The sequence below is a fragment of the Convolutriloba macropyga genome, chromosome 6, assembly GCF_964194025.1.
Source record: "Convolutriloba macropyga chromosome 6, txConMacr16.3, whole genome shotgun sequence".
Classification (NCBI taxonomy): Eukaryota; Metazoa; Xenacoelomorpha; order Acoela; family Convolutidae; genus Convolutriloba; species Convolutriloba macropyga.
This window is the reverse complement of record NC_134473.1, coordinates 64,577,151-64,603,647: the sequence shown is the minus strand read 5'-3', so window position 1 is coordinate 64,603,647 and position 26,497 is coordinate 64,577,151. Positions and strand designations below refer to the sequence as shown.

Here is a 26,497-nt window from a genome sequence, read left to right as displayed (position 1 = left end):
TTTGTCAATATTTTTTGTCAAATTTCTTAACTTTTTCGCGTTTTTTTTCCAATACTACTCACATTATAGGCGCGTAAAAGATATTACAATTTTTATTCACCGAAGACTTACTTTATATTTCCTGAACAAGAAATACTTTGCTTTTAGGTTTCTATAACACTATCGGTTTTCTTATTAGCGACTGAAAATTCGTATAGGTATACCTTTCAAACTAAAACACAGAATTTTCTTATGATACTAAAAATCAATCTACATCAAATTATCATAAACCACAAATTTGTATGCCAGCTGGTTGACTATTTATCGGAACTGGCAAGCAGAGAAAAATTCAGATTCAAAGAATGTTTAATAGGCAGACGCAAAACAATAGTTTTGGTTTTATTTGGTTTGAATCAACGACATTATTAATAAGTTCATTGAACATCATTTCCGTCGTTTAAACGACGGAATATACAATGGATGGGAGAGATAGGGCAAAGGAAATGGTTCAAAATGTGCCAGAGACCCGTGGACGATTAAACTGCTACCACTCCACATAGTCTGGCAGCACCCTCTACGGTTTGGATAGTCTTATCAGGACCCAACCAGAGTCTGCCCGGTCTGATCAGGGCTCTACTTGCGCTCAACTGTCTAATCAGAGCCCAGCCCAGATTATGGATAGTCTACTCTTGGTGTGGTCTAGGGAGTGAATAGTTTTTTGTGAGGATCTGGATATTCTGAACAGATCCCTTACCACAGTCTGTACAGTGTGATCAGAAATTTTTGCAGTGTACTAAAGGTCTGTCCACAAACTAGATGTCCGCAAAACATTATTTTTAATTTAGAACTACTTTTTTGGTACTGAAGAACTAAAAAGCATATACATGAAATGACGTCTATTTGTTTAAAAATAATACATTACACCAACGACTACCACTACTTCAACAGTTAAGAGTATCAGCCGAGGTACCCCCATTGCGCAACTGAAGTGGGTTCGGCACCCCAGTGCGTGACTTCAATCAGTCTGTCAACCCCAGTGTGCTGGTAAAAATGCGCTGGCACTAGCAGTTTCCAAATCGAGTCAGACTGACATCCCGTCTGCGGCTCAAGTTGGACTGGAGTCCCAAGATCTCGACTCAAGTATATCTGATTGAAGCTGATTTTGGTGTGGACCCTCTGATCAGAGCTAATTTGTGTCACGCAAATTATCCTAGGCACCCTTTACATAATGATTTACTTAATGCAACACAAATGGCTCGCAAATACTTTTACCTTTACTGGAAAAAACTCTGCTACGTTACTTCTCTGTCAGTAGATTAAATTTATTTGACAGTCAGCATAGCGATTCACCGAAAAAACTTACAAAAGCAAATTGACAGACAATAGTAGACAAAAAACAGCAAAAATTGATCAAACAAAATATCAAAAAAGACTGACATCACACAATATTTTTGCAGTATGCTTTGAAAAATAACAGTTCTTAAGTATTTCTAAGTATTCATGACAATCGTTTAAAAAAGGACTATAGCCTACCTTCATTCAAATTTTTGGAGAGAAAATTTTTTCCGCTTAAATTTTAATTACAACTCTTGTAGACTTGTCATTGGCAAGTTCTTTTCAGTTTTGTAATGAAAAGTTTTTTTAAGTTCTTACATGTTTGCTTTGAGCCTTTTAAACCTCTTATAAAACATTATCATCTGTGTTTTGTAGACAAAACCTAACCTTTCTCAAAAATTATTTTTTTGGCCGAAACTTTTTTCCATCCTTATTTTTGTTGTCAATTTCTAGTTTAATTATCGGTTAGTGTTACTGTAAGGTGGTTTGAGATACTAGAAAAAGCAGTGTGAGCAGAGAAGAAAGTGTTTGCGAAAAACGCATCAAATGTTGATTATTTGCTTAAGTTTTGACGTGTTGATTTTGTGTTTTCAACCATAGCAAGGCCATTTCCTGCCAGCTGGGTGACTATTTATCGGAACTTGCAAGCAGAGATAAATTCAGCTTCAAAACAGTTTTAATAGGAAAACGGAAAAAAATTGTTTTGGTTTTATTTGGTTTGAATCAATGACATTTTTAATGAGTTCATTGAACATCCCTTCCGTCGTTTTAACGACGAAAAGTACAATGGATGGGAGAGATAGGGTAAGGCAAATGGTTCAAAAAATGCCAGAGACCCCTGGACGATTAAACTGCTACCCCTACACAGAGTGTGGCAGCATCATCCACGGTTTGGATAGTTTTATCAGGGGCCATCCAGAGTCTGCCCGGTGTGGTCAGGGCTCTACCTGCGCTCAACTGTCTAATCAGAGCCTAGACCAGATTATGGATAGTCTACTCTTGGTGGGGTCTAGGGAGTGAATAGTTTTTTGTGAGGATCTGGATATTCTGAACAGATCCCTTACCACAGTCTGTACAGTGTGATCAAAAACTTTTGCAGGGTATGAAAAGTCTGTCCACAAACTAGATGTCCAATCTTCAATTGGACTGTTTATTGAAGTGTGCTTCCTCGTTTTATTTGATTAACACCGAAGACTACGCTAAAGACAAGTCTCTGGTAATTGATGTTGACCCAAACATTATTCTTAGTTTAGAACTACGTTTTTGATACTGAAGAACCCAAAAACCATAAACATGAAATGATGTCTATTTGTTTAAAAAAATACATTACACCAACAACTACTGCTACTCCAACAGTTAAAAGTATCAGCCGGGGTATCCCCATTGAGCAACCGAAGTGGGTTCAGCACCCCAGTGCGTGACTTCAATCAGTCTGTCAACCCCATTGTGGTGCTAAAGTGGGGCGGGCACTAGCAGTTTCCAAATCGAGTCAGACTGACATCCCGTCTGCGGCTCAAGTAGGACTGGAGTCCCAAGATCTCGACTCAAGTATATCTGATTGAAGCTGATTTTGATGTGGACCCTCTGATCAGAGCTAACTTGTGTCACGCAAACAGTCCTAGGCAACCTTTAAATCATGATTTACTTAATACGACACAAATAACGCGCAAAAACTTCTATTTTTACTAAAAAAGAGAGACTATGCCACGTTACTTCTCTGTCAGTATCCTAAATTTATTTGACTGTCAGCATAGCAATTCTACGAATAAACGTACAAAAGCAAATTGAGAGACGATAGTAGACAAAAAACAGCAAAAATTGATCAAACAAAATATCAAAAAAGACTGACATCACACATTATTTTAAAAGAATCCTTTGAAAAATAACAGTTCTTAAGTATTTCTAAGTATTCAAGACAATCGTTTAAAATAGGACTACAGCATATCTCCATTCAAAATTTTTAAGGTTTTTAAATTTTTGTCTCACAAAAATTTTGCTTTGAGCCTTGTAATCCTCTTATAAAACATTATCTTCTGTGTTTTATAGACAAAACCTTTCTCACGAATCATTTTTGGTTGAAACTTTTTTCCATCCTTATTTTTTGTTGTCAATTTCTAGTTTAACTATCGGTTATTGTTACTGTATGGTGGTTTGAGATATTAGAAACAGCAGTGTGAACAGAAAAGAAATCGTTTGCGAAAAACGAATCAAGTATGGATAACGTGCTTACGTTTTCCCGTGTTAGTTTTTTCTTTCAACTATAGCAATGTCGTTTCCTGCCTGCTAGGTGACTCCTTATTTGAATTTGCAAGCAGAGAAAAAGTCAGCTTCAAAAAATTTTTAATAGGAAAACGGAAACATTATTTTTGGTTTTTTTTTGGTTTGACTCAACGACATTTTTAATAACTTCATTGAACATCACTTCCGTCGTTTTAGCGACAAAAAGTTTAACGGATGCGAGAGATAGGGTAAGGGAAATGGTTCAAAATGTGCCAGAGACCCGTGGACGATTAAACTTCTACCACTCCACAGTGATTGGCATCACCATCTACGGTTTGGATAGCCTTATCAGGACCCATCCAGAGTCTGCCTGGTCTGATCAGGGCACTACCTGCGCTCAACTGTCTAATGAGAGCCCATCCCAGATTACGGATAGTCTGCTCTTGGTGTGGTATAGGGAGTGAATAGTTTTTTGTGAGGATCTGGATATTCTGAACAGATCCCTTACCACAGTCTGTACAGTGCGATCAGAAATTTTTGCAGGGTACTAAAGGTCTGTCCATAAAGTAGATGTCCGCAAAACATTATTCTTAATTTAGAACTACTTTTTTGGTACTGAAGAACTAAAACGCATATACATGAAATGACGTCTATTTGTTAAAAAATAATACATTACACCAACGACTACCGCTACTTCAACAGTTAAGAGTATCAGCCGAGGTACCCCCATTGCGCAACTGAAGTGGGTTCGGCACCCCAGTGCGTGACTTCAATCAGTCTGTCAACCCCAGTGTGCTGGTAAAATTGCGCTGGCACTAGTAGTTTCCAAATCGAGTCAGCCTGACATCCCGTCTGCGGCTCAAGTTGGACTGGAATCCCAAGATCTCGACTCAAGTCTATCTGTTTGAAGCTGATTTTGATGTGGATCCTCTGATCAGAGCTAACTTGTGTCACGCAAACTATCCTAGGCACCCTTTAAATCATGATTTAGCTAATACGACAGAAATAAAGCGCAAAAACTTCTATTTTTACTAAAAAAGAGACTATGCTACGTTACTTCTCTGTCAGTAGCTCAACTTTATTTGACTGTCAGCATAGCGATTTCTAAGAATAAACTTACAAAAGCAAACTGACACACGATAGTAGACAGTAAACAGCAAAAATTGATCAAATAAAATATCAAAAAGAGTGACATCACACAATATTTTTGAAGTATCCTTTGAAAAATAACAGTTCTTAAGTATTTCTAAGTAATCATGACAATCGTTTAAAAAAGGACTACAGCCTACCACCTACATTCAAATTTTTGGAGAGAACATTTTTTCTCTTAAAGTTTAATTACCAATCTTGAACATTTGTCATTGGCAAGTTCTTTTTCAGTTTTTTGTTGGTAAGGTTTTTTAATTTTTGTCTTGAGCCTTGTAATCCTCTTATAAAACTTTATTATCTGTGTTTGTTAGACAACACTTTTCTCACAAATTTTTTATTGTCAAAACTTTTTTCCATCCTCATTTTTGTTTTCAATCTCTAGATTAAATATCGGTTAATTTTGCTGTATGGTGGTTTGAGATATTAGAAACAGCAGTATGAACAGAACAGAAAGTTTTTGCGAAAAACGCATCAAGTGTGGATTACGTGCTTAAGTTTTCCCGTGTTGGTTTTGTGTTTTCAACTATAGCAAGGTCATTTCCTGCCAACTGGATGACTATTTATCGGAATTTGCCAGCAGAGAAAAATTCAGCTTCAAAAAGCTTTTAATAGAAAAACGGAAAAAAATGGTTTTGGTTTTTTTTTTGGTTTGAATCAACGACAATTTTAATAAGTTCATTGAACATCACTTCCGTCATTTTAACGCCAAAAAATACAATAGATGGGAGTGATAGGGTAAGGGAAATGGTTCAAAACGTGCCAGAGACCCGTACACGATAAAACTACTACCACTCCACAGAGTCTGTCTGCATCATCTACGGTCTTAATAGTGTCATCACCACCATCCATTCCCTGCACGCTGTGATACGGGCAATACTGCGTGTCTAAACTGTCTGATCTGAGCTCCACCCAGATTCATGACGCGATCTAGTGTGTGAATTGTTTCGTTACGATCTGGATATTCTGAACAGATCTGTTTACTGAATTTGAACGGTGTGATCAGAAAAATTTGCAGGGTCTCCAAAGTCTGTCCGAAATCAAGAGGTCTAACAGAAAATTTTCCAACTAGCAGAAAAAAAAGATACATTTAATCAATGAGTGGACTGTTTTTTTGCAGAGCGCTCCACATTTTAGCTGATTACCATCGAAGACCACTTTAAAGACTAAGCTCTGGTAATTGTTGTTGAGCCGAAAATTTTTCTTAGTTTAGAACTAATTTGTTTATGTAAAGAAGACGAAAAAACTATGAACATAAAATGACTTTTTTTGTCTGAAATAACACAATATACCAATGACATTTGCTACGTCAGTTGAAAATGTCAGTCGGGTACACCACTGTGCAATTGAAATGGTTCTGGCACACCATTTCGTGACTGCAACCGGTCTCGAAACCCCATTGAGGGACTCTCTCACCACAGTCCCCAACCCAAGTCAGGCTTGCAGCCGTTGTGCTGCTCGTGTTGGATTGGTGTCCTAAGTGCTCAACTCAAGATTATCTGATCGGAACCGATTTTGGCCTGAATTGTTTAATCAGAGCTATTTTTTTGTCACGCAAATCATCCTAGGCACGCTTTAAATCATGATTTACCTAATAGGACACAAACGGCGCGCAAAAATTTCTATTTCTACTGAGGAAAAGATTCTGCCACGTTACTTCTCTGTCAGTAGCCTTTTTTTATTTGGCTACCAGCTTAGCGATTCAAAGAAAAAACTTATAGCAACCAAATTGACACATGATAGTAGACAGTAAACAGCAAAAATAGATCGAACAAAATACCAAAAAAGGCCGATAAGACAAGCAATTTTTTTGCAGTAACCATTGAGAAATAATTTTTCTTCTTGTCATTGGCTGCTTCTTTTACAGTTTTGTGTGAGTAAGGTTTTGAATTTTTGTCTCACAAAAATTCTGACAAGTTTGCTTTGAGCCTTGTAGTCCCGTTGTAAAACATTATTGTCCGTGTTTTGTAGACAAAACCTTTCTCACGAATTATTTTTGGCAGAAAGTTTTTCACGTGGTTTTCAATCTTCATTTTTGTGGTCAATTTCTAGCATACACTATTATTGGTTAGTGTTACTCTACGGTGGTTTGAGATATACGAAATACCAGAATGAACTGATGAGAAAGTTTTTGCGAAAAATGCATCAAGTGTTGATTACGTGCCTAATTTTTCCTGTGTTGGTTTTGTGTTTTCAACAATAGCAAGGTCATTTACTGCCAACTGGGTGACTATTTATCGGAATTTGCAAGCAGAGAAAAATTCAGCTTCAAAAAGTTTTTAATAGGAAAACGGAAAAAAATGGTTTTGGTTTTATTTGGTTTGAATCAACGACAATTTTAATAAGTTCATTGAACATCACTTCCGTCATTTTAACGCCAAAAAATACAACAGATGGGAGAGATAAGGTTAGCGAAATGGTTCAAAACGTGCCAGAGACCCGTACACGATAAAACTGCTACCACTCCACAGAGTCTGTCTGCATCATCTACGGTCTTAATAGTGTCATCACCACCATTCATTCCCTGCACGCTCTGATAAGGGCAATACTGCGTGTCTAAACTGTCTGATCTGAGCTCCACCCAGATTCATGACGTGATCTAGTGTGTGAATTGTTTTTCGTTACGATCTGGATATTATGAACAGATCTGTTTACTGAATTTGAACGGTGTGATCAGAAAAATTTGCAGGGTCTCAAAAGTCTGTCCAGAATCAAGAGTTCTAACAGAAAAATTTCCAACTAGCAGAAAAAAAGATACATTTAATCACTGAGTGGACTGTTTTTTGCAGAGCGCTCCACATTTTAGCTGATTAACATGGAAGACCACTTTAAAGACTAAGCTCTGGTAGTTGTTGTTGAGCCGAAAATTTTTCTTAGTTTAGAACTATTTGTTTTATGTAAAGAAGACCAAAAAACTATAAACGTAAAATGACTTTTTTTCTGAAATAACACAATATACCAATGACATTTGCTACTTCAGTTGAAAGTGTCAGTCGGGTACACCACTGTGCATTTGAAATGGTTCTGGCACACCATTTCGTGACTGCAACCGGTCTGGAAAACCCATTGAGGGACTCTCTCACCACAGTCCCCAACCCAAGTCAGGCTTGCAGCCGTTGTGCTGCTCGTGTTGGATTGGGGTCCTAAGTGCTCGACTCAAGATTATCTGATCGGAACCGATTTTGGCCTGAATTGTTTAATCAGAGCTATTTTTTTGTCACGCAAATTATCCTAGGCACGCTTTAAATCATGATTTACCTAATAGGACGCAAACGGCGCTCAAAAATTTCTATTTCTACTGAGGAAAAGATTCTGCCACGTTACTTCTCTGTCAGTAGCCTTTTTTTATTTGGCTACCAGCTTAGCGATTCAAAGAATTAACTTATAGCAACCAAATTGACACATGATAGTAGACAGTAAACAGCAAAAATTGATCGATCAAAATACCAAAAAAGGCGGACATGACAAACAATTTTTTTTGCAGTATCCTTTGAGAAGTAATTTCTCTTCTTGTCAGTGGCTGCTTCTTTTACAGTTTTGTGTGGGTAAAGTTTTTAATTTTTGTCTCACCAAAAATTCCGACAAGTTTGCCTTGAGACTTGTAGTCCCTTTATAAAACATTATTGTCCGTGTTTTGCAGACAAAAAGTTTCTCACGAATTATTTTTGGCCGAAACTTTTTTTCACTTGGTTTTCAATCTTCATTTTTGTGGTCAATTTCTAGATTATACTATTATTGGTTGGTGTTACTCAACGGTGGTTTGAGATATGCGAAATACCAGAATGAACTGATGAGAAAGTGTTTGCGAAAAACGAATCAAGCGTGGATTTGGCACTCATGGTTTGCCGTGTTGGTTTTGTGTTTTAATTTATAGCAAGATCATTTCCTGCCAGCTTGGTGACTATGTATCGGAAATTTGCTCTATGAACCAAAGAGTTTTTGTTCAAGTCTCAACATAGTGTACGCGTAGCTTCAGGGTCATTTGGTAAGATATCTAATTATTTTTCCAGGGCAAAGGGCTATACGTATAGCTTTTAAAGCTTCCAATTGAGTGTTTAGCAGGTCAAAATTTTTTTGAAGGGAACGTATGCTACGCAGAATGGTGGTTTCGTTTTTTAATATCATCTTTTTGTCTAAATCTGTATCAAATAGGCAACTGAAACAAATAATTTACTTGCTGTAACTGGCCTGACTTTGGATATCTTTTTGTTTTGCGTGAGAAGATTAGACACCGCATTAGCTGTTATTTTTCTCACATTCTTTGCCTTTTTCAGTCATGTATTTCGCGGCTAGCCAAAAATCGGCTCGCGAAAAATGCATGCAGAGAAAAATTTAGTGTCAACGTTTTTAATTAGGAAAACAGAAAAAAGTGTTTTATAAGGTTGGTATCAACAACATCCGTAAGATGTTCATTGAACACCTCTTCCGTTGTTACAACGACAAAGTATACAATGGACGGGGAAGATGAGGATGGGTATGGTTCAAAATGTGTCAGGGACTTGTAGTGGTGTTTTTTATTTTATGAAATTTATAGTATGAATATTAATTTATTTCCTCGATTAAACAAAAACTGGTGACAGAAAACTTTCAAGCTGATTTCTTCCGTTGTTTGTTGATGTTAAGAATATAAATAACATCTATTAAAAAATATGTTAAGAACGCAACCTGAAGACTCCGAAAAGAACCTGATATGTTCTACCCACGCTGCAGTAGTGAACTCGCTGTTTTGAAAACTAAGACAACAACCACTGAATTCCGATAATTAACAAAATTATAAAACGAAATCTTGAAGTTTTGCCAGTTTTGCCCAAATCCAGTTTTGTCCATGATTAAATGTGTTGTATTGTAGTTAATCGTCACTGGCCATCAAACTTTTAAGTAGAGACCAGTGTTTCGTAATTAGGTAGTAGGTAGGTGTGACCCGGGTCGAGGTTTTTGTCAAGTTTTTGTAAGAAAAGCTGTGAATGCGGTTGTATAAACGTAAAATGACTTTTTTTTCTGAAATAACACAATATACCAATGACATTTGCTACTTCAGTTGAAAGTGTCAGTCGGGTACACCACTGTGCATTTGAAATGGTTCTGGCACACCATTTCGTGACTGCAACCGGTCTCGAAACCCCATTGAGGGACTCTCTCACCACAGTCCCCAACCCAAGTCAGGCTTGCAGCCGTTGTGCTGCTCGTGTTGGATTGGGGTCCTAAGTGCTCAACTCAAGATTATCTGATCGGAACCGATTTTGGCCTGAATTGTTTAATCAGAGCTATTTTTTTGTCACGCAAATCATCCTAGGCACGCTTTAAAACATGATTTACCTAATAGGACACAAACGGCGCGCAAAAATTTCTATTTCTACTGAGGAAAAGATTCTGCCACGTTACTTCTCTGTCAGTAGCCTTTTTTTATTTGGCTACCAGCTTAGCGATTCAAAGAAAAAACTTATAGCAACCAAATTGACACATGATAGTAGACAGTAAACAGCAAAAATAGATCGAACAAAATACCAAAAAAGGCCGATAAGACCAGCAATTTTTTTGCAGTAACCATTGAGAAATAATTTTTCTGCTTGTCATTGGCTGCTTCTTTTACAGTTTTGTGTGAGTAAGGTTTTGAATTTTTGTCTCACAAAAATTCTGACAAGTTTGCTTTGAGCCTTGTAGTCCCGTTGTAAAACATTATTGTCCGTGTTTTGTAGACAAAACCTTTCTCACGAATTATTTTTGGCAGAAAGTTTTTCACGTGGTTTTCAATCTTCATTTTTGTGGTCAATTTCTAGCATACACTATTATTGGTTAGTGTTACTCTACGGTGGTTTGAGATATACGAAATACCAGAATGAACTGATGAGAAAGTTTTTGCGAAAAATGCATCAAGTGTTGATTACGTGCCTAATTTTTCCTGTGTTGGTTTTGTGTTTTCAACAATAGCAAGGTCATTTACTGCCAACTGGGTGACTATTTATCGGAATTTGCAAGCAGAGAAAAATTCAGCTTCAAAAAGTTTTTAATAGGAAAACGGAAAAAAATGGTTTTGGTTTTATTTGGTTTGAATCAACGACAATTTTAATAAGTTCATTGAACATCACTTCCGTCATTTTAACGCCAAAAAATACAACAGATGGGAGAGATAAGGTAAGCGAAATGGTTCAAAACGTGCCAGAGACCCGTACACGATAAAACTGCTACCACTCCACAGAGTCTGTCTGCATCATCTACGGTCTTAATAGTGTCATCACCACCATCCATTCCCTGCACGCTCTGATAAGGGCAATACTGCGTGTCTAAACTGTCTGATCTGAGCTCCACCCAGATTCATGACGTGATCTAGTGTGTGAATTGTTTTTCGTTACGATCTGGATATTCTGAATTGATCTGTTTACTGAATTTGAACTGTGTGATCAGAAAAATTTGCAGGGTCTCCAAAGTCTGTCCGAAATCAAGAGGTCTAACAGAAAATTTTCCAACTAGCAGAAAAAAAAGATACATTTAATCACTGAGTGGACTGTTTTTTGCAGAGCGCTCCACATTTTAGCTGATTAACATGGAAGACCACTTTAAAGACTAAGCTCTGGTAGTTGTTGTTGAGCCAAAAATTTTTCTTAGTTTAGAACTTTTTGTTTTATGTAAAGAAAACCAAAAAACTATAAACGTAAAATGACTTTTTTTTCTGAAATAACACAATATACCAATGACACTTGCTACTTCAGTTGAAAGTGTCAGTCGGTTACACCACTGTGCATTTGAAATGGTTCTGGCACACCATTTCGTGACTGCAACCGGTCTGGAAACCCCATTGAGGGACTCTCTCACCACAGTCCCCAACCCAAGTCAGGCTTGCAGCCGTTGTGCTGCTCGTGTTGGATTGGGGTCCTAAGCGCTCGACTCAAGATTATCTGATCGGAACCGATTTTGGCCTGAATTGTTTGATCAGAGCTATTTTTTGTCACGCAAATCATCCTAGGCACGCTTTAAATCATGATTTACCTAATAGGACGCAAACGGCGCGCAAAAATTTCTATTTCTACTGAGGAAAAGATTCTGCCACGTTACTTCTCTGTCAGTAGCCTTTTTTTATTTGGCTACCAGCTTAGCGATTCAAAGAATTAACTTATAGCAACCAAATTGACACATGATAGTAGACAGTAAACAGCAAAAATTGATCGATCAAAATACCAAAAAAGGCGAAATGACAAACAATTTTTTTGCGGTATCCTTTGAGAAGTAATTTCTCTTCTTGTCAGTGGCTGCTTCTTTTACAGTTTTGTGTGGGTAAGGTTTTTAATTTTTGTCTCACCAAAAATTCCGACAAGTTTGCCTTGAGACTTGTAGTCCCTTTATAAAACATTATTGTCCGTGTTTTGCAGACAAAAAGTTTCTCACGAATTATTTTTGGCCGAAACTTTTTTCACGTGGTTTTCAATCTTCATTTTTGTGGTCAATTTCTAGATTATACTATTATTGGTTGGTGTTACTCAACGGTGGTTTGAGATATGCGAAATACCAGAATGAACTGATGAGAAAGTGTTTGCGAAAAACGAATCAAGCGTGGATTTGGCACTCATGGTTTGCCGTGTTGGTTTTGTGTTTTCATTTATAGCAAGGTCATTTCCTGCCAGCTTGGTGACTATGTATCGGAAATTTGCTCTATGAACCAAAGAGTTTTTGTTCAAGTCTCAACATAGTGTACGCGTAGCTTCAGGGTCATTTGGTAAGATATCTAATTATTTTTCCAGGGCAAAGGGCTATACGTATAGCTTTTAAAGCTTCCAATTGAGTGTTTAGCAGGTCAAAATTTTTTTGAAGGGAACGTATGCTACGCAGAATGGTGGTTTCGTTTTTTAATATCATCTTTTTGTCTAAATCTGTATCAAATAGGCAACTAAAACAATTAATTTACTTGCTGTAACTGGCCTGGCTTTGGATATCTTTTTGTTTTGCGTGAGAAGATTAGACACCGCATTAGCTGTTATTTTTCTCACATTCTTTGCCTTTTTCAGTCATGTATTTCGCGGCTAGCCAAAAATCGGCTCGCGAAAATTGCATGCAGAGAAAAATTTAGTGTCAACGTTTTTAATTAGGAAAACAGAAAAAAAAGTGTTTTATAAGGTTGGTATCAACAACATCCGTAAGATGTTCATTGAACACCTCTTCCGTTGTTACAACGACAAAATATACAATGGACGGGGAAGATGAGGATGGGTATGGTTCAAAATGTGTCAGGGACTTGTAGTGGTGTTTTTTATTTTATGAAATTTATAGTATGAATATTAATTTATTTCCTCGATTAAACAAAAACTGGTGACAGAAAACTTTCAAGCTGATTTCTTCCGTTGTTTGTTGATGTTAAGAATATAAATAACATCTATTAAAAAATATGTTAAGAACGCAACCTGAAGACTCCGAAAAGAACCTGATATGTTCTACCCACGCTGCAGTAGTGAACTCGCTGTTTTGAAAACTAAGACAACAACCACTGAATTCCGATAATTAACAAAATTATAAAACGAAATCTTGAAGTTTTGCCAGTTTTGCCCAAATCCAGTTTTGTCCATGATTAAATGTGTTGTATTGTAGTTAATCGTCACTGGCCATCAAACTTTTAAGTAGAGACCAGTGTTTCGTAATTAGGTAGTAGGTAGTTGTGACCCGGGTCGAGGTTTTTGTCAAGTTTTTGTAAGAAAAGCTGTGGATGCGGTAGTTTTTTGTAAGAAATGCGGTGATTGCGGTGAATGGGGTGGAGAAAAAATTAATTCGCCGCATTTCTCCACAATTATTACAAAAATTTGCCGCAAATTTTATCGGATTTCCTCCAAAAATTCATCGCATTTATTTTACGACGTTTATTGAATCTGATTTGAATTAAGAACAAATATCAAAGAAGTAATTGGCAGATAGCGCAGCGGAATATGAAATTGTAGACAGCCAGGAGGTGGGAGGTTTGACCCCGTGTGCGAAAGTTTCTTTCATTGTAAGAGTTCCGTTGGAAGCGGTGAAAATAAATAATTCATAGCGATTCACCGCATTCACCGCAAAAAGTTGTAATATATACGCGGTGAAAATTAATTATTTAACCGTATTTCACCGAATTTCTTACGCAATTTCACGGCCAAACCACTACCCTGGAAGAAGGGTTAGGTAGGGTTATTTAGAAAGGGGTAGGTAAAAAGACATTAGACGGGCGGCAGTTATTTTTCCGCGGCTCTGTACGAAAACAGAGAAATTGAAAAAAATCATAAAAGGAACAAAAAAAATTACCGTGCAGTTATCACTTTAAATATTATTCGGGATAACTAACTACTAAACGTTAGAAAACGCAAAGTACTCAAAAAGTTAATGCATCACTTTCTAGGGTCAGTGTTCGACATGAAAGAATAAATCAAGGTTCCGGTCAAGAACAGATATTTTTTAGCCAAAGAAAACCGCTCAGTACTCCTCTTCCAGTCGTAAGAAACGATACAGAACCAATACTCACCTACGGTTCGTGAAAACTGATGGAAAACGAATGCTCACCTTCGTTTTATAAAAACTTGTGTTATACCATTACTCCTCACCGAGTCAAAAAAAATTCTTCTAAAACTTAGTTTTTCTTTCTGATGAAGGTTCTGAATCTTTTTTGGTTGGGAAAAAATTAAATTGTTCATAATTATGGTGTTATACTTTTCTTAGCAGAATATAAAGGTGGACCAAAACTAAAAACTAATTGAACGAGATATCTTTCATAGAAGCATGATTCCTTTTCCCTTAAAAAACTCAGAACAACCGATTATTATGTGCTCGTTGTTTTTCCTCAGTTTTGATACTGACAGTGTATTGTATAATGTAGGATCGAGAACATTTTCTCCTATTCAAAACTCTTCCTCAAATAACCCAATTTCCATTAAATTTCATATATTTCTACCCTCAAAAGAGCCTCAATTTCATTGACAATCCTAATATTGGTGAGCAATGCGGCCAATCCGACAATTGACAATTAATATAATAGTTTTGATATTAAGTGCGCTGAAATAAATTTTTGCAGTATAGTTTAAAAGATCTTTTTGAACCTAATAATTTTTCATTATATCCACATAAACTTTGGGGCTTCTCAGCTATTTTAGGCATCCTGTTATCATGATAATAATTTGGTGAATACTTGGACTGTCAGATGTCACAATTTCTTCAAAGCAGACAAAGCAAATTGATTAGATCAAAATAACTGGGACCAGGTTAATAAAGTTCTTTAAAGTTTCTCTAATCAGGGCCTGACAAAGAACTTATTCGGGATAATGCTAAATAATTTAGCACAAGTTGTTTGTTCAATAAGATAACATTAGCTAATATACGCCCAGTCAAATTTAATTAATATTGTTCGGTAAAAAATTGGAACTGATTTGAGTCGATTTGTTGATCCAAGTTATTAATTTTGGTTTAATAGTTTAATAAGTTCAACAAAAAGTCAAAACGTCTTAAATAATCTTCAAATTTGATCAGACGAAGATTAATTTACAATCAACTGTATTAAAAAAGTTTAAATCAATCGAAATAGAGAACAATAACTCTATTTTAGCATAAATTATGATGAGTTAATTCAGTTGACCAACATTTTATTGGGGGTAAAGTTTAGATTAGGGTTGATTATGTAGGTCATGGTACAAGCTCAAAAGCTGCCCCATAAATCAAGCTTCTTTCATTTTGTTTTAAACCAACAATTAGGCGCAGATTACAATTTCAGCAGTTAGTTATTCATTTTGAGCCTTTGGTGAACTTGGCTGAACTTCGCAGCAGATAAACTAGCTCGACTAAGTCGAAAGAGTTCATTTCCCTTACCATCGCATAAACATAAACTGAATTTGTAAACTTCAAACACTTTTTCCCACGGCTCTGCTGAAATAAACATTTACCTTTAAGTCAAATTCCAATGGAGTGCCAACACGCGCGTTTAATTATTCCGTTGGATTTATAATAACTGAACTCGTTTGCCCGGAAAGCTTCAAATAACGACTCAAATTACATGGTAAGTACTGAATTTTGCCTCCCTTTTTAGTGCTAAGAAATGGTCATTTTGTTCACGTCTTTTTTTCAAGGTCAGAAACTTTAATGATGTTGATTTGCTCAAGACATTCAAAAACATTCGTTTGAAAAGATGTTTTTTTGTCAAAAGTTACTAAAAATTTGAAAACTGATGACGAAGGCGCCGATAACATTAAAGGAAAAGCAAAAATGAAGATATAGTTAAGATTTTCATTTTTTTTCACGTACACCTTGGGCTTCTGATACAGACAAAAAAATCGTTTTGCCGTTAAAATTTTGTTCAAGGTCTATATTGTCTTTTGTTTTAAATATCTAAGCGATATAACACGCTTTTTGGTTTATTGATAACTTTTGTGGAATGTGGTTCCATTTTAGTGGTGTAGGTGTCTGGCTATCAAAAACAAAACCAAGTTTTTGTTACGAATGAAACTTAACTGTTTAGGAGTGCAAATGGACGGATATTCTTGTCTTTTTTTCGCTGGCGGGGTTCAATAACGGAAATTATCCAAATTCTGAGGGAAAAATGAAAAAATTGCTTCATTTAAACCTGTAAAGTGGAAGTTCAAATTTATGATGCCTCAACACATGAATATCATTTTCTAGTTCAAATATATTCAAAGAATATCTGAATATGCAAATATTCAAAAGTTTTTTTTTGAATGTTGCTTCAAATAAAGCTATATAGATAAATGAAGCAAAAGCAGCTAAGGCATTCCTCTAAAATGTAAAAAAAATTGGACTGAAGAATGGCTGAATCAACTTGGTGTAGAAAACTGACCACACTAACAAACAATTTTCAAAATAAATTTTCAAAAACCAAAATAAAAATAATCGTATTAAAAAAATAGTCAGTCCAAATTTGTTCAGAACAGATTGCGATATATGTCATAATTTCCTAAAACAATTTAAAAACCTTCTCAATTAAAATTCCTAAACTCCTGAGTTATAGTAAAATCCTAAATGCAAATTTTGAATCATTGGTATAAAATAAATGGTAGCACAATAGTAAAATAGAGAAAAAAAAACAACTTATAATTCAAACAACCAAACAGCCCGATCTAAAAAATAGCTCATATGATTGTCAAAAAACTAGTACTTCCATTTGCACCGCAGGCGCAATCAGACATACAATTACAAATTGATTAAAAAAGAAGCTAATAAAAATTACTCGAAAAGCAATTGAATTTTCAGTTTTCACAACAATCCTAACAGAAAAGTGGTCGCCATTTGTTTTCAAATGTTATTTTTGATCTAAAAGTCTAAAAAGACCTCTGAAAAACAACAAAACGTGGAAACAAATATTTCGCAAAAGATGATATCATTTCAAACCGTGATTTCCTTGACATAAAATTTGAACATATGCCCCATTTCAACATATGCCCATTATTTGAACATAATTGAACATAATTAAAAATCTACTATTGAAATAAAATTGAAGCATTGGAAGTGAGCAGAAATCGTGAATTTTAGGGAAAACACACCACAACGATAGAAAAAAATTGACGTAAAGAAAAAACAGATTATTTTTCCACACCAGTTGATTTTGCCTCTAACTTGTCAATATTTCGGAAGCAGCTTCCAACTGAGAAAAACAACAAGTTAGGTGGTGCTTTTTCACTAGAAAAAAAATCTTAATAAAAGACCAGCAAAAAAATTAAGTTGAAAACAAAGGAAACAAAACCGAAAAAAGCAATCTGAAAAAACAAAAGCATTTGAAAAAATTTTGCGTAATTTTTTTTAAAGACTGTAAAATTATGTATATCAAAACCCAAAACTTATTGCATTTTTGCCCTCCAATTTATGCGAATCTCGTGAATCTCAGTTTGACATGTGGATGTAATCTAAAATCGTGTCGGAGAAAAATATTCGATGATTTTCAGAACGTATCTGAAAAATTTTCTGAAAAATTTCTTGCAAACATCTGGCCATATCTTACACCATAAAGTTTTTTTTTAATTGATTGGGGTAGATAATTTCGCGGTTTGAGGTTATTTAACTCAACGCAGTAACAAATTCATTATCTTTTCCTGAATTTATCAAACTGAAGTCATAATTATAGTTTTATCGCCATAAATTGAAATCATAACATTTGAGCTTATAGTTTTATTGGTTCTGAATTCGTTCATTTGAAACAGTCAAAAGCGGACAGCTTTCACAACGAACTGTGACTTTTTTAAAATTCTCAGTGAATATAAATGTTAAATGCCAAAACAGGAAATCAATTTGGTCCAATTTGAAATATCATTCTGTGAGGTAAAGCGTATTAACAAAATGCGTATTTTCTTTTCAAAATGAAATTCGGCTTTTGTTTTAACAATAATCAATAAGTGATTAATATCAATATTTGACCAAATGAATTGTCCGATATTAATAACTAATCGACCGTCTTTTTCAGCTAACACAGGTAAGGGCTGTAACAATTAAATCAATTTTCACTATTTCTATCAATGCTTTTAATTTTAAACTCTCTTTTGTTTGTCAGAAAACAATTTTGCACTACACACAAACCTCAACTTATGGCGTTATCAAAACCCGCTTTCAATTTTACCCCCTCGCTCAAATTGTGGCCATTGACCTCAAAGCCACAGAAACCGAAGAAGCTTCTCGTCAACTCACCTACAAAATTGGGACCCTTTGGCCATTTTCACCTCATTATAAAGGTATGTACGCCTTTCAGAATATCATCAATTATTAAAACTTGATTTAAATACCACTGGTGATAAATCAATACCAACACCTTTTCGTTTTAGTTTAAAAATTTCAGGGTCTTTTTGGTGTTTTTCTGTGCACCCGAAATCACCTGAATCTAGTTAAAATCTGGCCTGGCTGGCCTTACTTAGCCCCCCCCCCCCCCACCCGCCACCCATATTCAGAGTCTCATAAGTAACTGAGTTTGATATTGATAAATAAATCAGTTTGATATTTGAAACCAATCCATATTAGAGCAAAATTGTTCCCACACTTAACATAAAGCTATAATGATTCTAAAATTTCAGTAATTCTTTGTTCTTTGAAGAAATGGTAAATTAAAAGTCATCTGAAATCTTGCAATTTCAAGATGGAATGTATCACAGAATGTTTTATTTCTCTAGCCCAACTCCGACGGTTGTATTGCAAAACCTTTATAAGTACGTTAATTTGTATGACTCTTGCGAGAGCCTTACAAGATAACCGTCTTCTTACAAGACCCTTGCTTACGCCAAGAATTCAGTTTTTATGAAACAATATCTGTTGACAGTTAATTTGTTAACAAGTGTTTGTTTGTCGATTATTCCCACAAAATATTGGAATTTTTGCAGCAGTCACCTTAAAGGACTCTGCTTAACTCGCTGTGAATTTTCAGCCGATTTGAGAAAAAAGACCTGTGCCTAAATAATCAGCTATTTAACCTCTAATTTCTCAACATCTCAGTGATCTCCTGGTTTTTGCGGCCCTTCTAATGTACAGAGCTGCAATAACAAGGAGATCACTGAGAAAATTTACAACGATTTAAGTAAAGTCTTTTGAGGTGACTGCTGCACAAATTCCAATATTTTGTGGGAATAATCGACAAATAAAAACTTGTTAACAAATTAACTGTCAACAGATATTGTTTCATAAAAATGAATTCTGGGCGTAAGCAAGGGTCTTGCAAAAATACGGTTATCTTGTAAGGCTCTTGCAAGAGTCATACAAGACAACGGTCTTAAGGAAGATCTCACAAGATGGCCTTCGGAGTTGGGCTAGAGAAATAAAACATTCTGTGTTTTTTCCATCTTGTTCATCTTGAACCTGCAAGAAATCAGATAAATTTGAATTTAGCATTTCTTCAAAGAACAGAGACCTATTGATATATTAGAATCATTAGCTTTATTTTAAGTGTGTGAACAAATTTGCTACAACTTGGATTGGTTTCAAATAGCAAACTCATTTATTCATCATTATATCATACTCAGTTACCTATGTGACTCTGGATATGAATCTGGGCCATTAACGTGACTATTTCGAAAAATTTTGGCTAAAAATTTTTTAATTAGGGTTTATAATTTAGGAATTTCAATCAAGAAATTGGGATGGAATGATTGAGGTGTGAAAATATTAGACAAGGTTTTCAATGGTCACAACTCCTGCATTTCACTCCCATTTTGATGACTACTTTAAAGACAATCTATACGATTGATCCCGAAATTATAGAAAAAATTTATTGTTGTAAATTATAAGAGTAGCTACACAGTGCGAAGACACAAGCAACTACTTCCAAGATCTCCGTAAGATACACAACAACTGTTGTCAGATCTTTCCAAGATCTTGGCGAGGATGTTGGACCTCTTGTACGAACTTAGCATGGGTTTCCAAGTTCTTGGAAAAGGTGAGGTGGGGTTTTCAAAAAAAATTTCAGCAGCTCTAGGGGACCTAAATTGTGCTTCATAAGGCTCGGCAAAACTTGTAGGCAAAAAACTCTGTAGGATGAGGTTTTAAGTTCTTGGGAAATTCAAATTTTGCTTGAACTGGGTGTGGATATGGGTTGTCCCACTGGGTAAAATATTGAGGTGTTAAACTATACACGGGTTATAAAATCGGGGTTAAATGATAGGGGGTTAAAATGATTAGGGATAGAAAAAAATGACACCGAAATGATTACACCGATATAATGGTGCATCTTTATCATAATAAACTCTCAATACACAATATCAAGCTAATGCATTCAAAAACCAAATATTTTGTTCATACAGGCTTACAAAATCGAAATTTTTTGTCAACGGGGGATAATTTTGAAATTAAATATGAAAAAAAATAGTATTAATTTTTTCCTAATCTTTCAGCCAAATGGGATGAGACACTCTTTACAAAGTATGGGCACAATGTACGACCGGTTGAACACCAAGACGATCAAAATCCAACCTATGCCCACATTTATGAGCAGATTGTTACCTGAAGTAAACAAACTTGTGTACACGAAGGATGAGAACCTGATCAAATTCATAATGCAACGCGAAGATAGATACCCTCGCCGGGCCGGCTACCTCAGTCATAACATGCAATCCATTCAAAAAGATTTAGGTGCGCATTTTATCAGAACCCAGATTGAGGTGCCAGACCGAAGCCGGATATGTCTGAATTTGAACGCACGAAAGTCTGAACCTGAAAACACGAAATTCTGGACATATACGCTTTTGGTCTGGGACGGTCTGGGCATATCTAGCTTGGGTCTGGCATCTCATCCTGGGAAAGTACCACACTCCCATTGAAACGAAAATTGATACAACATTCCATATCATGCAAGATCATAAAAACTTCTTGAACTCGCTAATACCGATAGTTTTCACGTTCAATTTTTATTTATGCCAATTACTTTTATTTTTTTGTTTATTATCAGGCATTGGTCAAGATCTGTTCAGTTCGGATGGGGAGGAGTGGAGTAAACACAGGCGACAGGTGAACAAACAACTTATGACACCCTCAGAAGTGAACAAATTCACACCTGTTGTCAATCAAGTCGCACTCGATTACGTCACACTTATCAAACACATCACGTGAGTTGAATATGATGGTCCAGACGGAACTTGTTGCAAATTTATTTCCAAATAATCTCAAAATTTCAAATTTTTGCTTATTTTCACTCATCAAGGCCTGATAAAAACAGGCCTAAATTTTTTTCTAATATATATGTCTATTTGGTTACATACAAGCGATGAGTTTCAGTTTGAGTTTGAATTTCACTTTTTGAGTAAGGCATAATCACTTGCCTTGGGGTATCGATCAATTGACAAGTAATGACAAGCAGAGGATGAAAATGAAATGGCGCAAAAATATATTAGATTTTAGATGATAAGTTTTTTTGAGCAGTTAACCAAATGATGGCAAAAAATTTAGTGCAGATTTGAACCTAAGGGATCAAATAAGCCAACGATTCGTCCTGTCCCTCCGTTACCCGACCTACCGTGTTCTGCTTTGCTCGTTCTTTATCCCAACTCACTCAATTTAACTGAAAAAAAATATACCAACAAAAATTTTAGACATTGCCTTAATACAACATCTGAAACTATTAGATTATTTTTTTTGCTTTTGCTAATTTATTTTGAACTAAATTGAACTACGAATTTCAACACTCATTTCTTTGTTGATGCTGAATAAACAAGGAAACATGCACAAATAAAAGATTTTTTTATCAAAAGCCAATTTTAAAGGAAATCAAATCATAGAATAACAACCAAAAGAACCAAAAAGAATATTAAACAATTGACTCTACATTAGCGCGCCATGTTTTTGTTCCAAATTTGCGACAAACTATAGTCATAAATTTTTTTGTCAAAACTGGCCAATAGGTTAAGTCGAAAACCAAAACAAAACAATATAGCAATTTATATTTTTAAAAAATTAATGAAAAACGGAATTTGCTAAAAATGCAACCAGGATTGCGCTAAAATTTCTAGTTCCGCAACACAGACACTTTTATAGCTTCTATCACACTTTATGCCAATTATATTATAACCGACAACAAATATATGAGAAAATTTTGTAAAGAAGAAAAAGACTTCAAGCAGTTCTTGAAACTAAAATTTTTGTCGCATAAATCAAAGACAAGATTGAAATTTTCCCAAAATTTAATTTCTTGGTATTCAATCTTTAAATTTAAGAGCACAGATTTTTTTGAAACCCATAGCGATATTTTAGGTTTTGAAGACACTTTTAGCACTTTTGAAGACATTTTTAGCAGCTCTGAATTGAGAAACCAGGCAGTACAGTTATTTTGTACGGTGCCGTGGAAAACGGGTGCGGCCGTTTATCATGCCGTACTAAGTTTCATAATTTTCTACTGCACACTATAAGTCCCTGTAAGTTTTCTAAGGTTTGTCTAAAGTGGGCAACCTGGGTAGAGAGACAAGAAGCTGTGGAGAAATAAAGTTATGTCGTCAAACTTTACGTTTCGTGAGAACTTCATTATTGCACTTTTATCTTTCCAGGACACATACAAATTTTTCAGAATCAATTTGGAGAAAGAAATTAAAACCTGACATGAATGTTGTGAAATTTCTGTAAAAAAATAATAGAACCATTCGGTAACTTTTAAAAATTTTTCATCACGCAATTTCGAGCTTTATTTTTTATAAAAAATTAATCAAAAACAAAAAATGGCTGATAAATTGCAGTCCATAGCTCGTTTAAACAATGCAGCTTTTTGGTTGGCCGATACGATCAAAGCGGAAAAGTCATTGTAATTCACACTAGTGCCAATTAAGGACGTATATCTTAACGTACGAAATGAAATCCATTCACAAAATGGTGTAAAAATCTCGATTGTCGGGACAAACTCAACATGCCATTATAGTCAAGTTTTCTAGAATTGAGATAATAGTATCGAGAAAAAAAGATTCTAGACTTTTAAGATCTTGTAACGTTGTTCTTGAAAGATTCTTACAAGATTTCTATATTTCATAAAATATTCCTGCAAGATTAACAACTTCTTTTAGATTTTGTTAGTTTATTAATTGATCCTATTTTTTACAATATTTTTGTAAAGTGTTAGCCCTAATTTATAAATTATGGAAAAATTTCTGCTTTTCGCGGGTTTGATTTTGAGTCAAATTTTATGTACTAAATATCACAAGCGGACCATGATTTTGAGACAAATATAGGCCGCAGATAGGGTACAAGGAAACCCATTTATTTCACCCTACCCTAATTTGATAATTTTTATTTACAGATCAAAGAAGAAAGAGCCAATTCCTACGGATTTAAAAGATATCACGTGTCGACTTAGCTTTGAGACGACCGCCGCCATCTTGTACGGGGTCCGAATGGGCATGCTGAACAAGAACGTTGACATAAATTCACCCGCCAGTACTCACTTCCAAAAATACGCAACCAGTTTTAACAAATTATTCGGTTGGTTGCAACTTTTGTATAATCCTTTGGGCTTTTCTTTGGGCTATTACGACTAATTAAACCTCGACTTATGAAATACTAAAACCCCCGATGGGGGCTTCAAAAAATGGGGACTTCAAAATTAATTAACGGTCAATTAACTCAAAATAGGCCAATAATTGAATGTATATGAAGGTCGAATTCGAGCTCCGAAAAAACACTTGGAGCAGAAGCCCGACGTGAAAGTATTTGGTTGATCAAAAGGTCAAGAGCTCTTCTGAGTTCCGCAAAATTGAGTCTGGTACACTTTTTGAACCCGCATTGTTTTTGTATCACTCGGCGACTTAATTATTAGCTTTTGATACTCCGTAATCTCAGCTGAACAGCGTAAGTACACTGTGGCTAGTTCAAAGCTGCAAATGTCAGAACTTTTTTCTATGAGCAGCATTGCTCTTTTTTGGTGACTACGGCCACTTTTTTGCATCTGAAACTTTCGCCTGGTACTATCAGGGCGGCAAAAATTGGCCAAGCTATGGTCAACCTGAAGCTATGGTTAAGTGAGCGCTCTTTATCACACTTGACTCCCTATTTTTTCACCTCTCTTCTACGAATTTTACGAATATTCCCGTAGCAAAATGACCAAATTTTGTTGATGTAACTTTCAGAAATCATCAATATTTCGTTAGAAAAATTCAGACACTAAATCGATCACTGATATTTCTCATAATTGTGCAATGCCGAATATTTGGGACTTTTAATTCCAACTGTAAGGACTCTTATATACTATCATTGATTCTAAGACAATGATTGATTACTTCTGGAAACACTTTGATGTAAATAACGACGCCGGATGATGAATTGCAATTTTTATCGCGGAACAGTAGTTAATTTTTCAATAAGTATGCTATCGCTTCGCAGAAATTGCTTTTTACGCCCCCGGTGTTTTGGGTCTTTCCCAAATAGCTTAGTGGTCAGATAACCTATTGCCCTCCCCCTCCCCCCCCCCCCCCCATAATTATACCATTATGGGGGCTATAATTTCATGGGGGCTATAATGGGAAAGACCAAGGTGGTTTTTACGCCCCCAGTTACAAATTATATGTTGTTATATAGCTCGTTTCTATGCAAAAAATAGCACGTGCGCCTGGGGGCATAAATGATATAAGCCCACTAAGGGAGGGGGGGGGGGGTGGTGCAAAGCAGAATAGATCCAAAAGTTTATTGGGCATTAATTTTGTTTATGTTCTTGAACCTTGGTTCCGGACACCAACTCTATTTTGATTGAACAAATAGAATTCTGAGTTTCCTGAGTTCTGAATTTCGCATATCAATCAGAATTTATAACGACGTATTTGAATGAGAACTGTGTTACCAGATATTTATGGTGAGGTATTATCTGACAAGTTTCGGGGAGGAATGAGAAATTCCTTGCTATAAATAGAAAGAGAGTATTAAAGTCAAACATCAGGTGACTTATTAGAGGATTTAACGAACGACTTCTGAAGTAAGTTATGCAAAATGATGTAGGTGGGGGGGGGGGGGGGGGTATAAATGAACGTGGTTCCTTTCCGTGAATAGTTTGTCAGAAAAGAGTCCATCGATTTTCCATCTCATTTGGGAAATATATACTTTAATCGGGTCTTTCCAATTATAGACCCCCATCACCTTAGCGGTCAGATAGCCTATAGCCCCCACCCCTCCCAATCGTGGTAAACATATCATAATGGGAAGACCTATAATTTCGTGGGGAGGGGGGCTATAATGGGAAAGAACCTTTTAATCATGTGACAATTACACTTTTGCCATGTTCAGCTTTTTTGTTGAGTTAGATGGGTGAATGTTAGTTTACTGATTGATTTAAGAGATGTTCCGGTTGTTGAGCTTTTGTCCAGTGAAGCTAACTAAGACGTTGGGATACCTGTGGTACAAAAAAGCATCCAGACTGTACACAGACACTGTCGTCCAGTCCAGACACTTTGCAGACCAGGCCACTCGGTCTTCAAACTCAAAATGTGTCTGGGCTAAACTCGTCCAAAAAGGTATCCTGAGACTTGACTTATTTTAATCCACCTCGGATTTTTTCCCGTTTGTGCCCCCCCCCCCAGATATTAGATATTATTTGCAACCCCCCCCCCCCCCCTCCTCCTCCTCCTCCCCCCCCCCCCCCAGACGCACGTGCCATATTTTTACATATTGATTTACACGTTTCATTGGTTTTCTGTGAATTATTCAAAAGAATAGGAGACGGTAGCTACGATAATGTTGTTCATCTAAACTCTCAAGTTTCAAGTAGAATATGCGCTAGAAGAACATCTCAAGGGCTCTTAAACCCACCACGAACGCCACCACAAAATGTCAAGAACACTCTCTTAGGAATAAGTTATTAAAAGGCCTTCAATATCCTGCAATCTTTAAAAATTCAGCCAGCATACCTGAAAAAATTAACAAGGCCGGAGTTCAAAAATTTTTGCAAAAGTTTTAATGAGACATATGTGTTTGATAAAGCCGAAATTTTTGAGCTTTTTTTTTCCCATTGAGAAACGGCCAAAGTTGAGGGTTTTTTGTTAGGTTTTTATTTGGGCAATCACTCGAAGAGAAATGATTTTCTCATTGGATGTCCTCGTTGGAATAATGTTGTTTAGTTGCTTTTAAAATAAATACATCAACTTGTACCTGTAACTAATCCAACTCAAAATTCAATTCAATTCAATTCAATTCAATTACTATTTAATGACACGTGCTCTATGACCGGGGGGGGGGGGGGCTGGGGTGCATAACGCACGGGAGGGGGGCACAAACGAAAAAGATCCAAAACTTCTTGCCATGAGTCATGCAAGAATCTTAAGCTCTAGTCAAAATTTGGCAAATTAATGAAAAAATCCTGCAAAAAAAAGAACATATGCAAAGATTTTGCATGTTCTTACATGTCTTGGCATATTCTTCATCAGCAAACGGATCTTAT

At 35.9% G+C, this 26,497-nt stretch overlaps 1 protein-coding gene across 1 annotated transcript in view; it reads left to right on the top strand.

Annotated features, from left to right (window-relative positions):
* Positions 1–15,344: 15,344 nt before the first annotated feature.
* The window catches only part of LOC142341373 (cytochrome P450 27C1-like), a 12,994-nt gene continuing 1,841 nt past the window's right edge, over positions 15,345–26,497 (top strand). The window contains exons 1-6 of the mRNA XM_075392301.1: positions 15,345–15,673; positions 18,173–18,350; positions 20,493–20,730; positions 21,047–21,203; positions 23,375–23,556; positions 25,398–25,574. Of these exons, the coding sequence (XP_075248416.1) occupies positions 18,207–18,350; positions 20,493–20,730; positions 21,047–21,203; positions 23,375–23,556; positions 25,398–25,574 (898 nt within the window). The 5' untranslated portion in view covers positions 15,345–15,673; positions 18,173–18,206. The remainder of the gene's footprint in view (positions 15,674–18,172; positions 18,351–20,492; positions 20,731–21,046; positions 21,204–23,374; positions 23,557–25,397; positions 25,575–26,497) is intronic.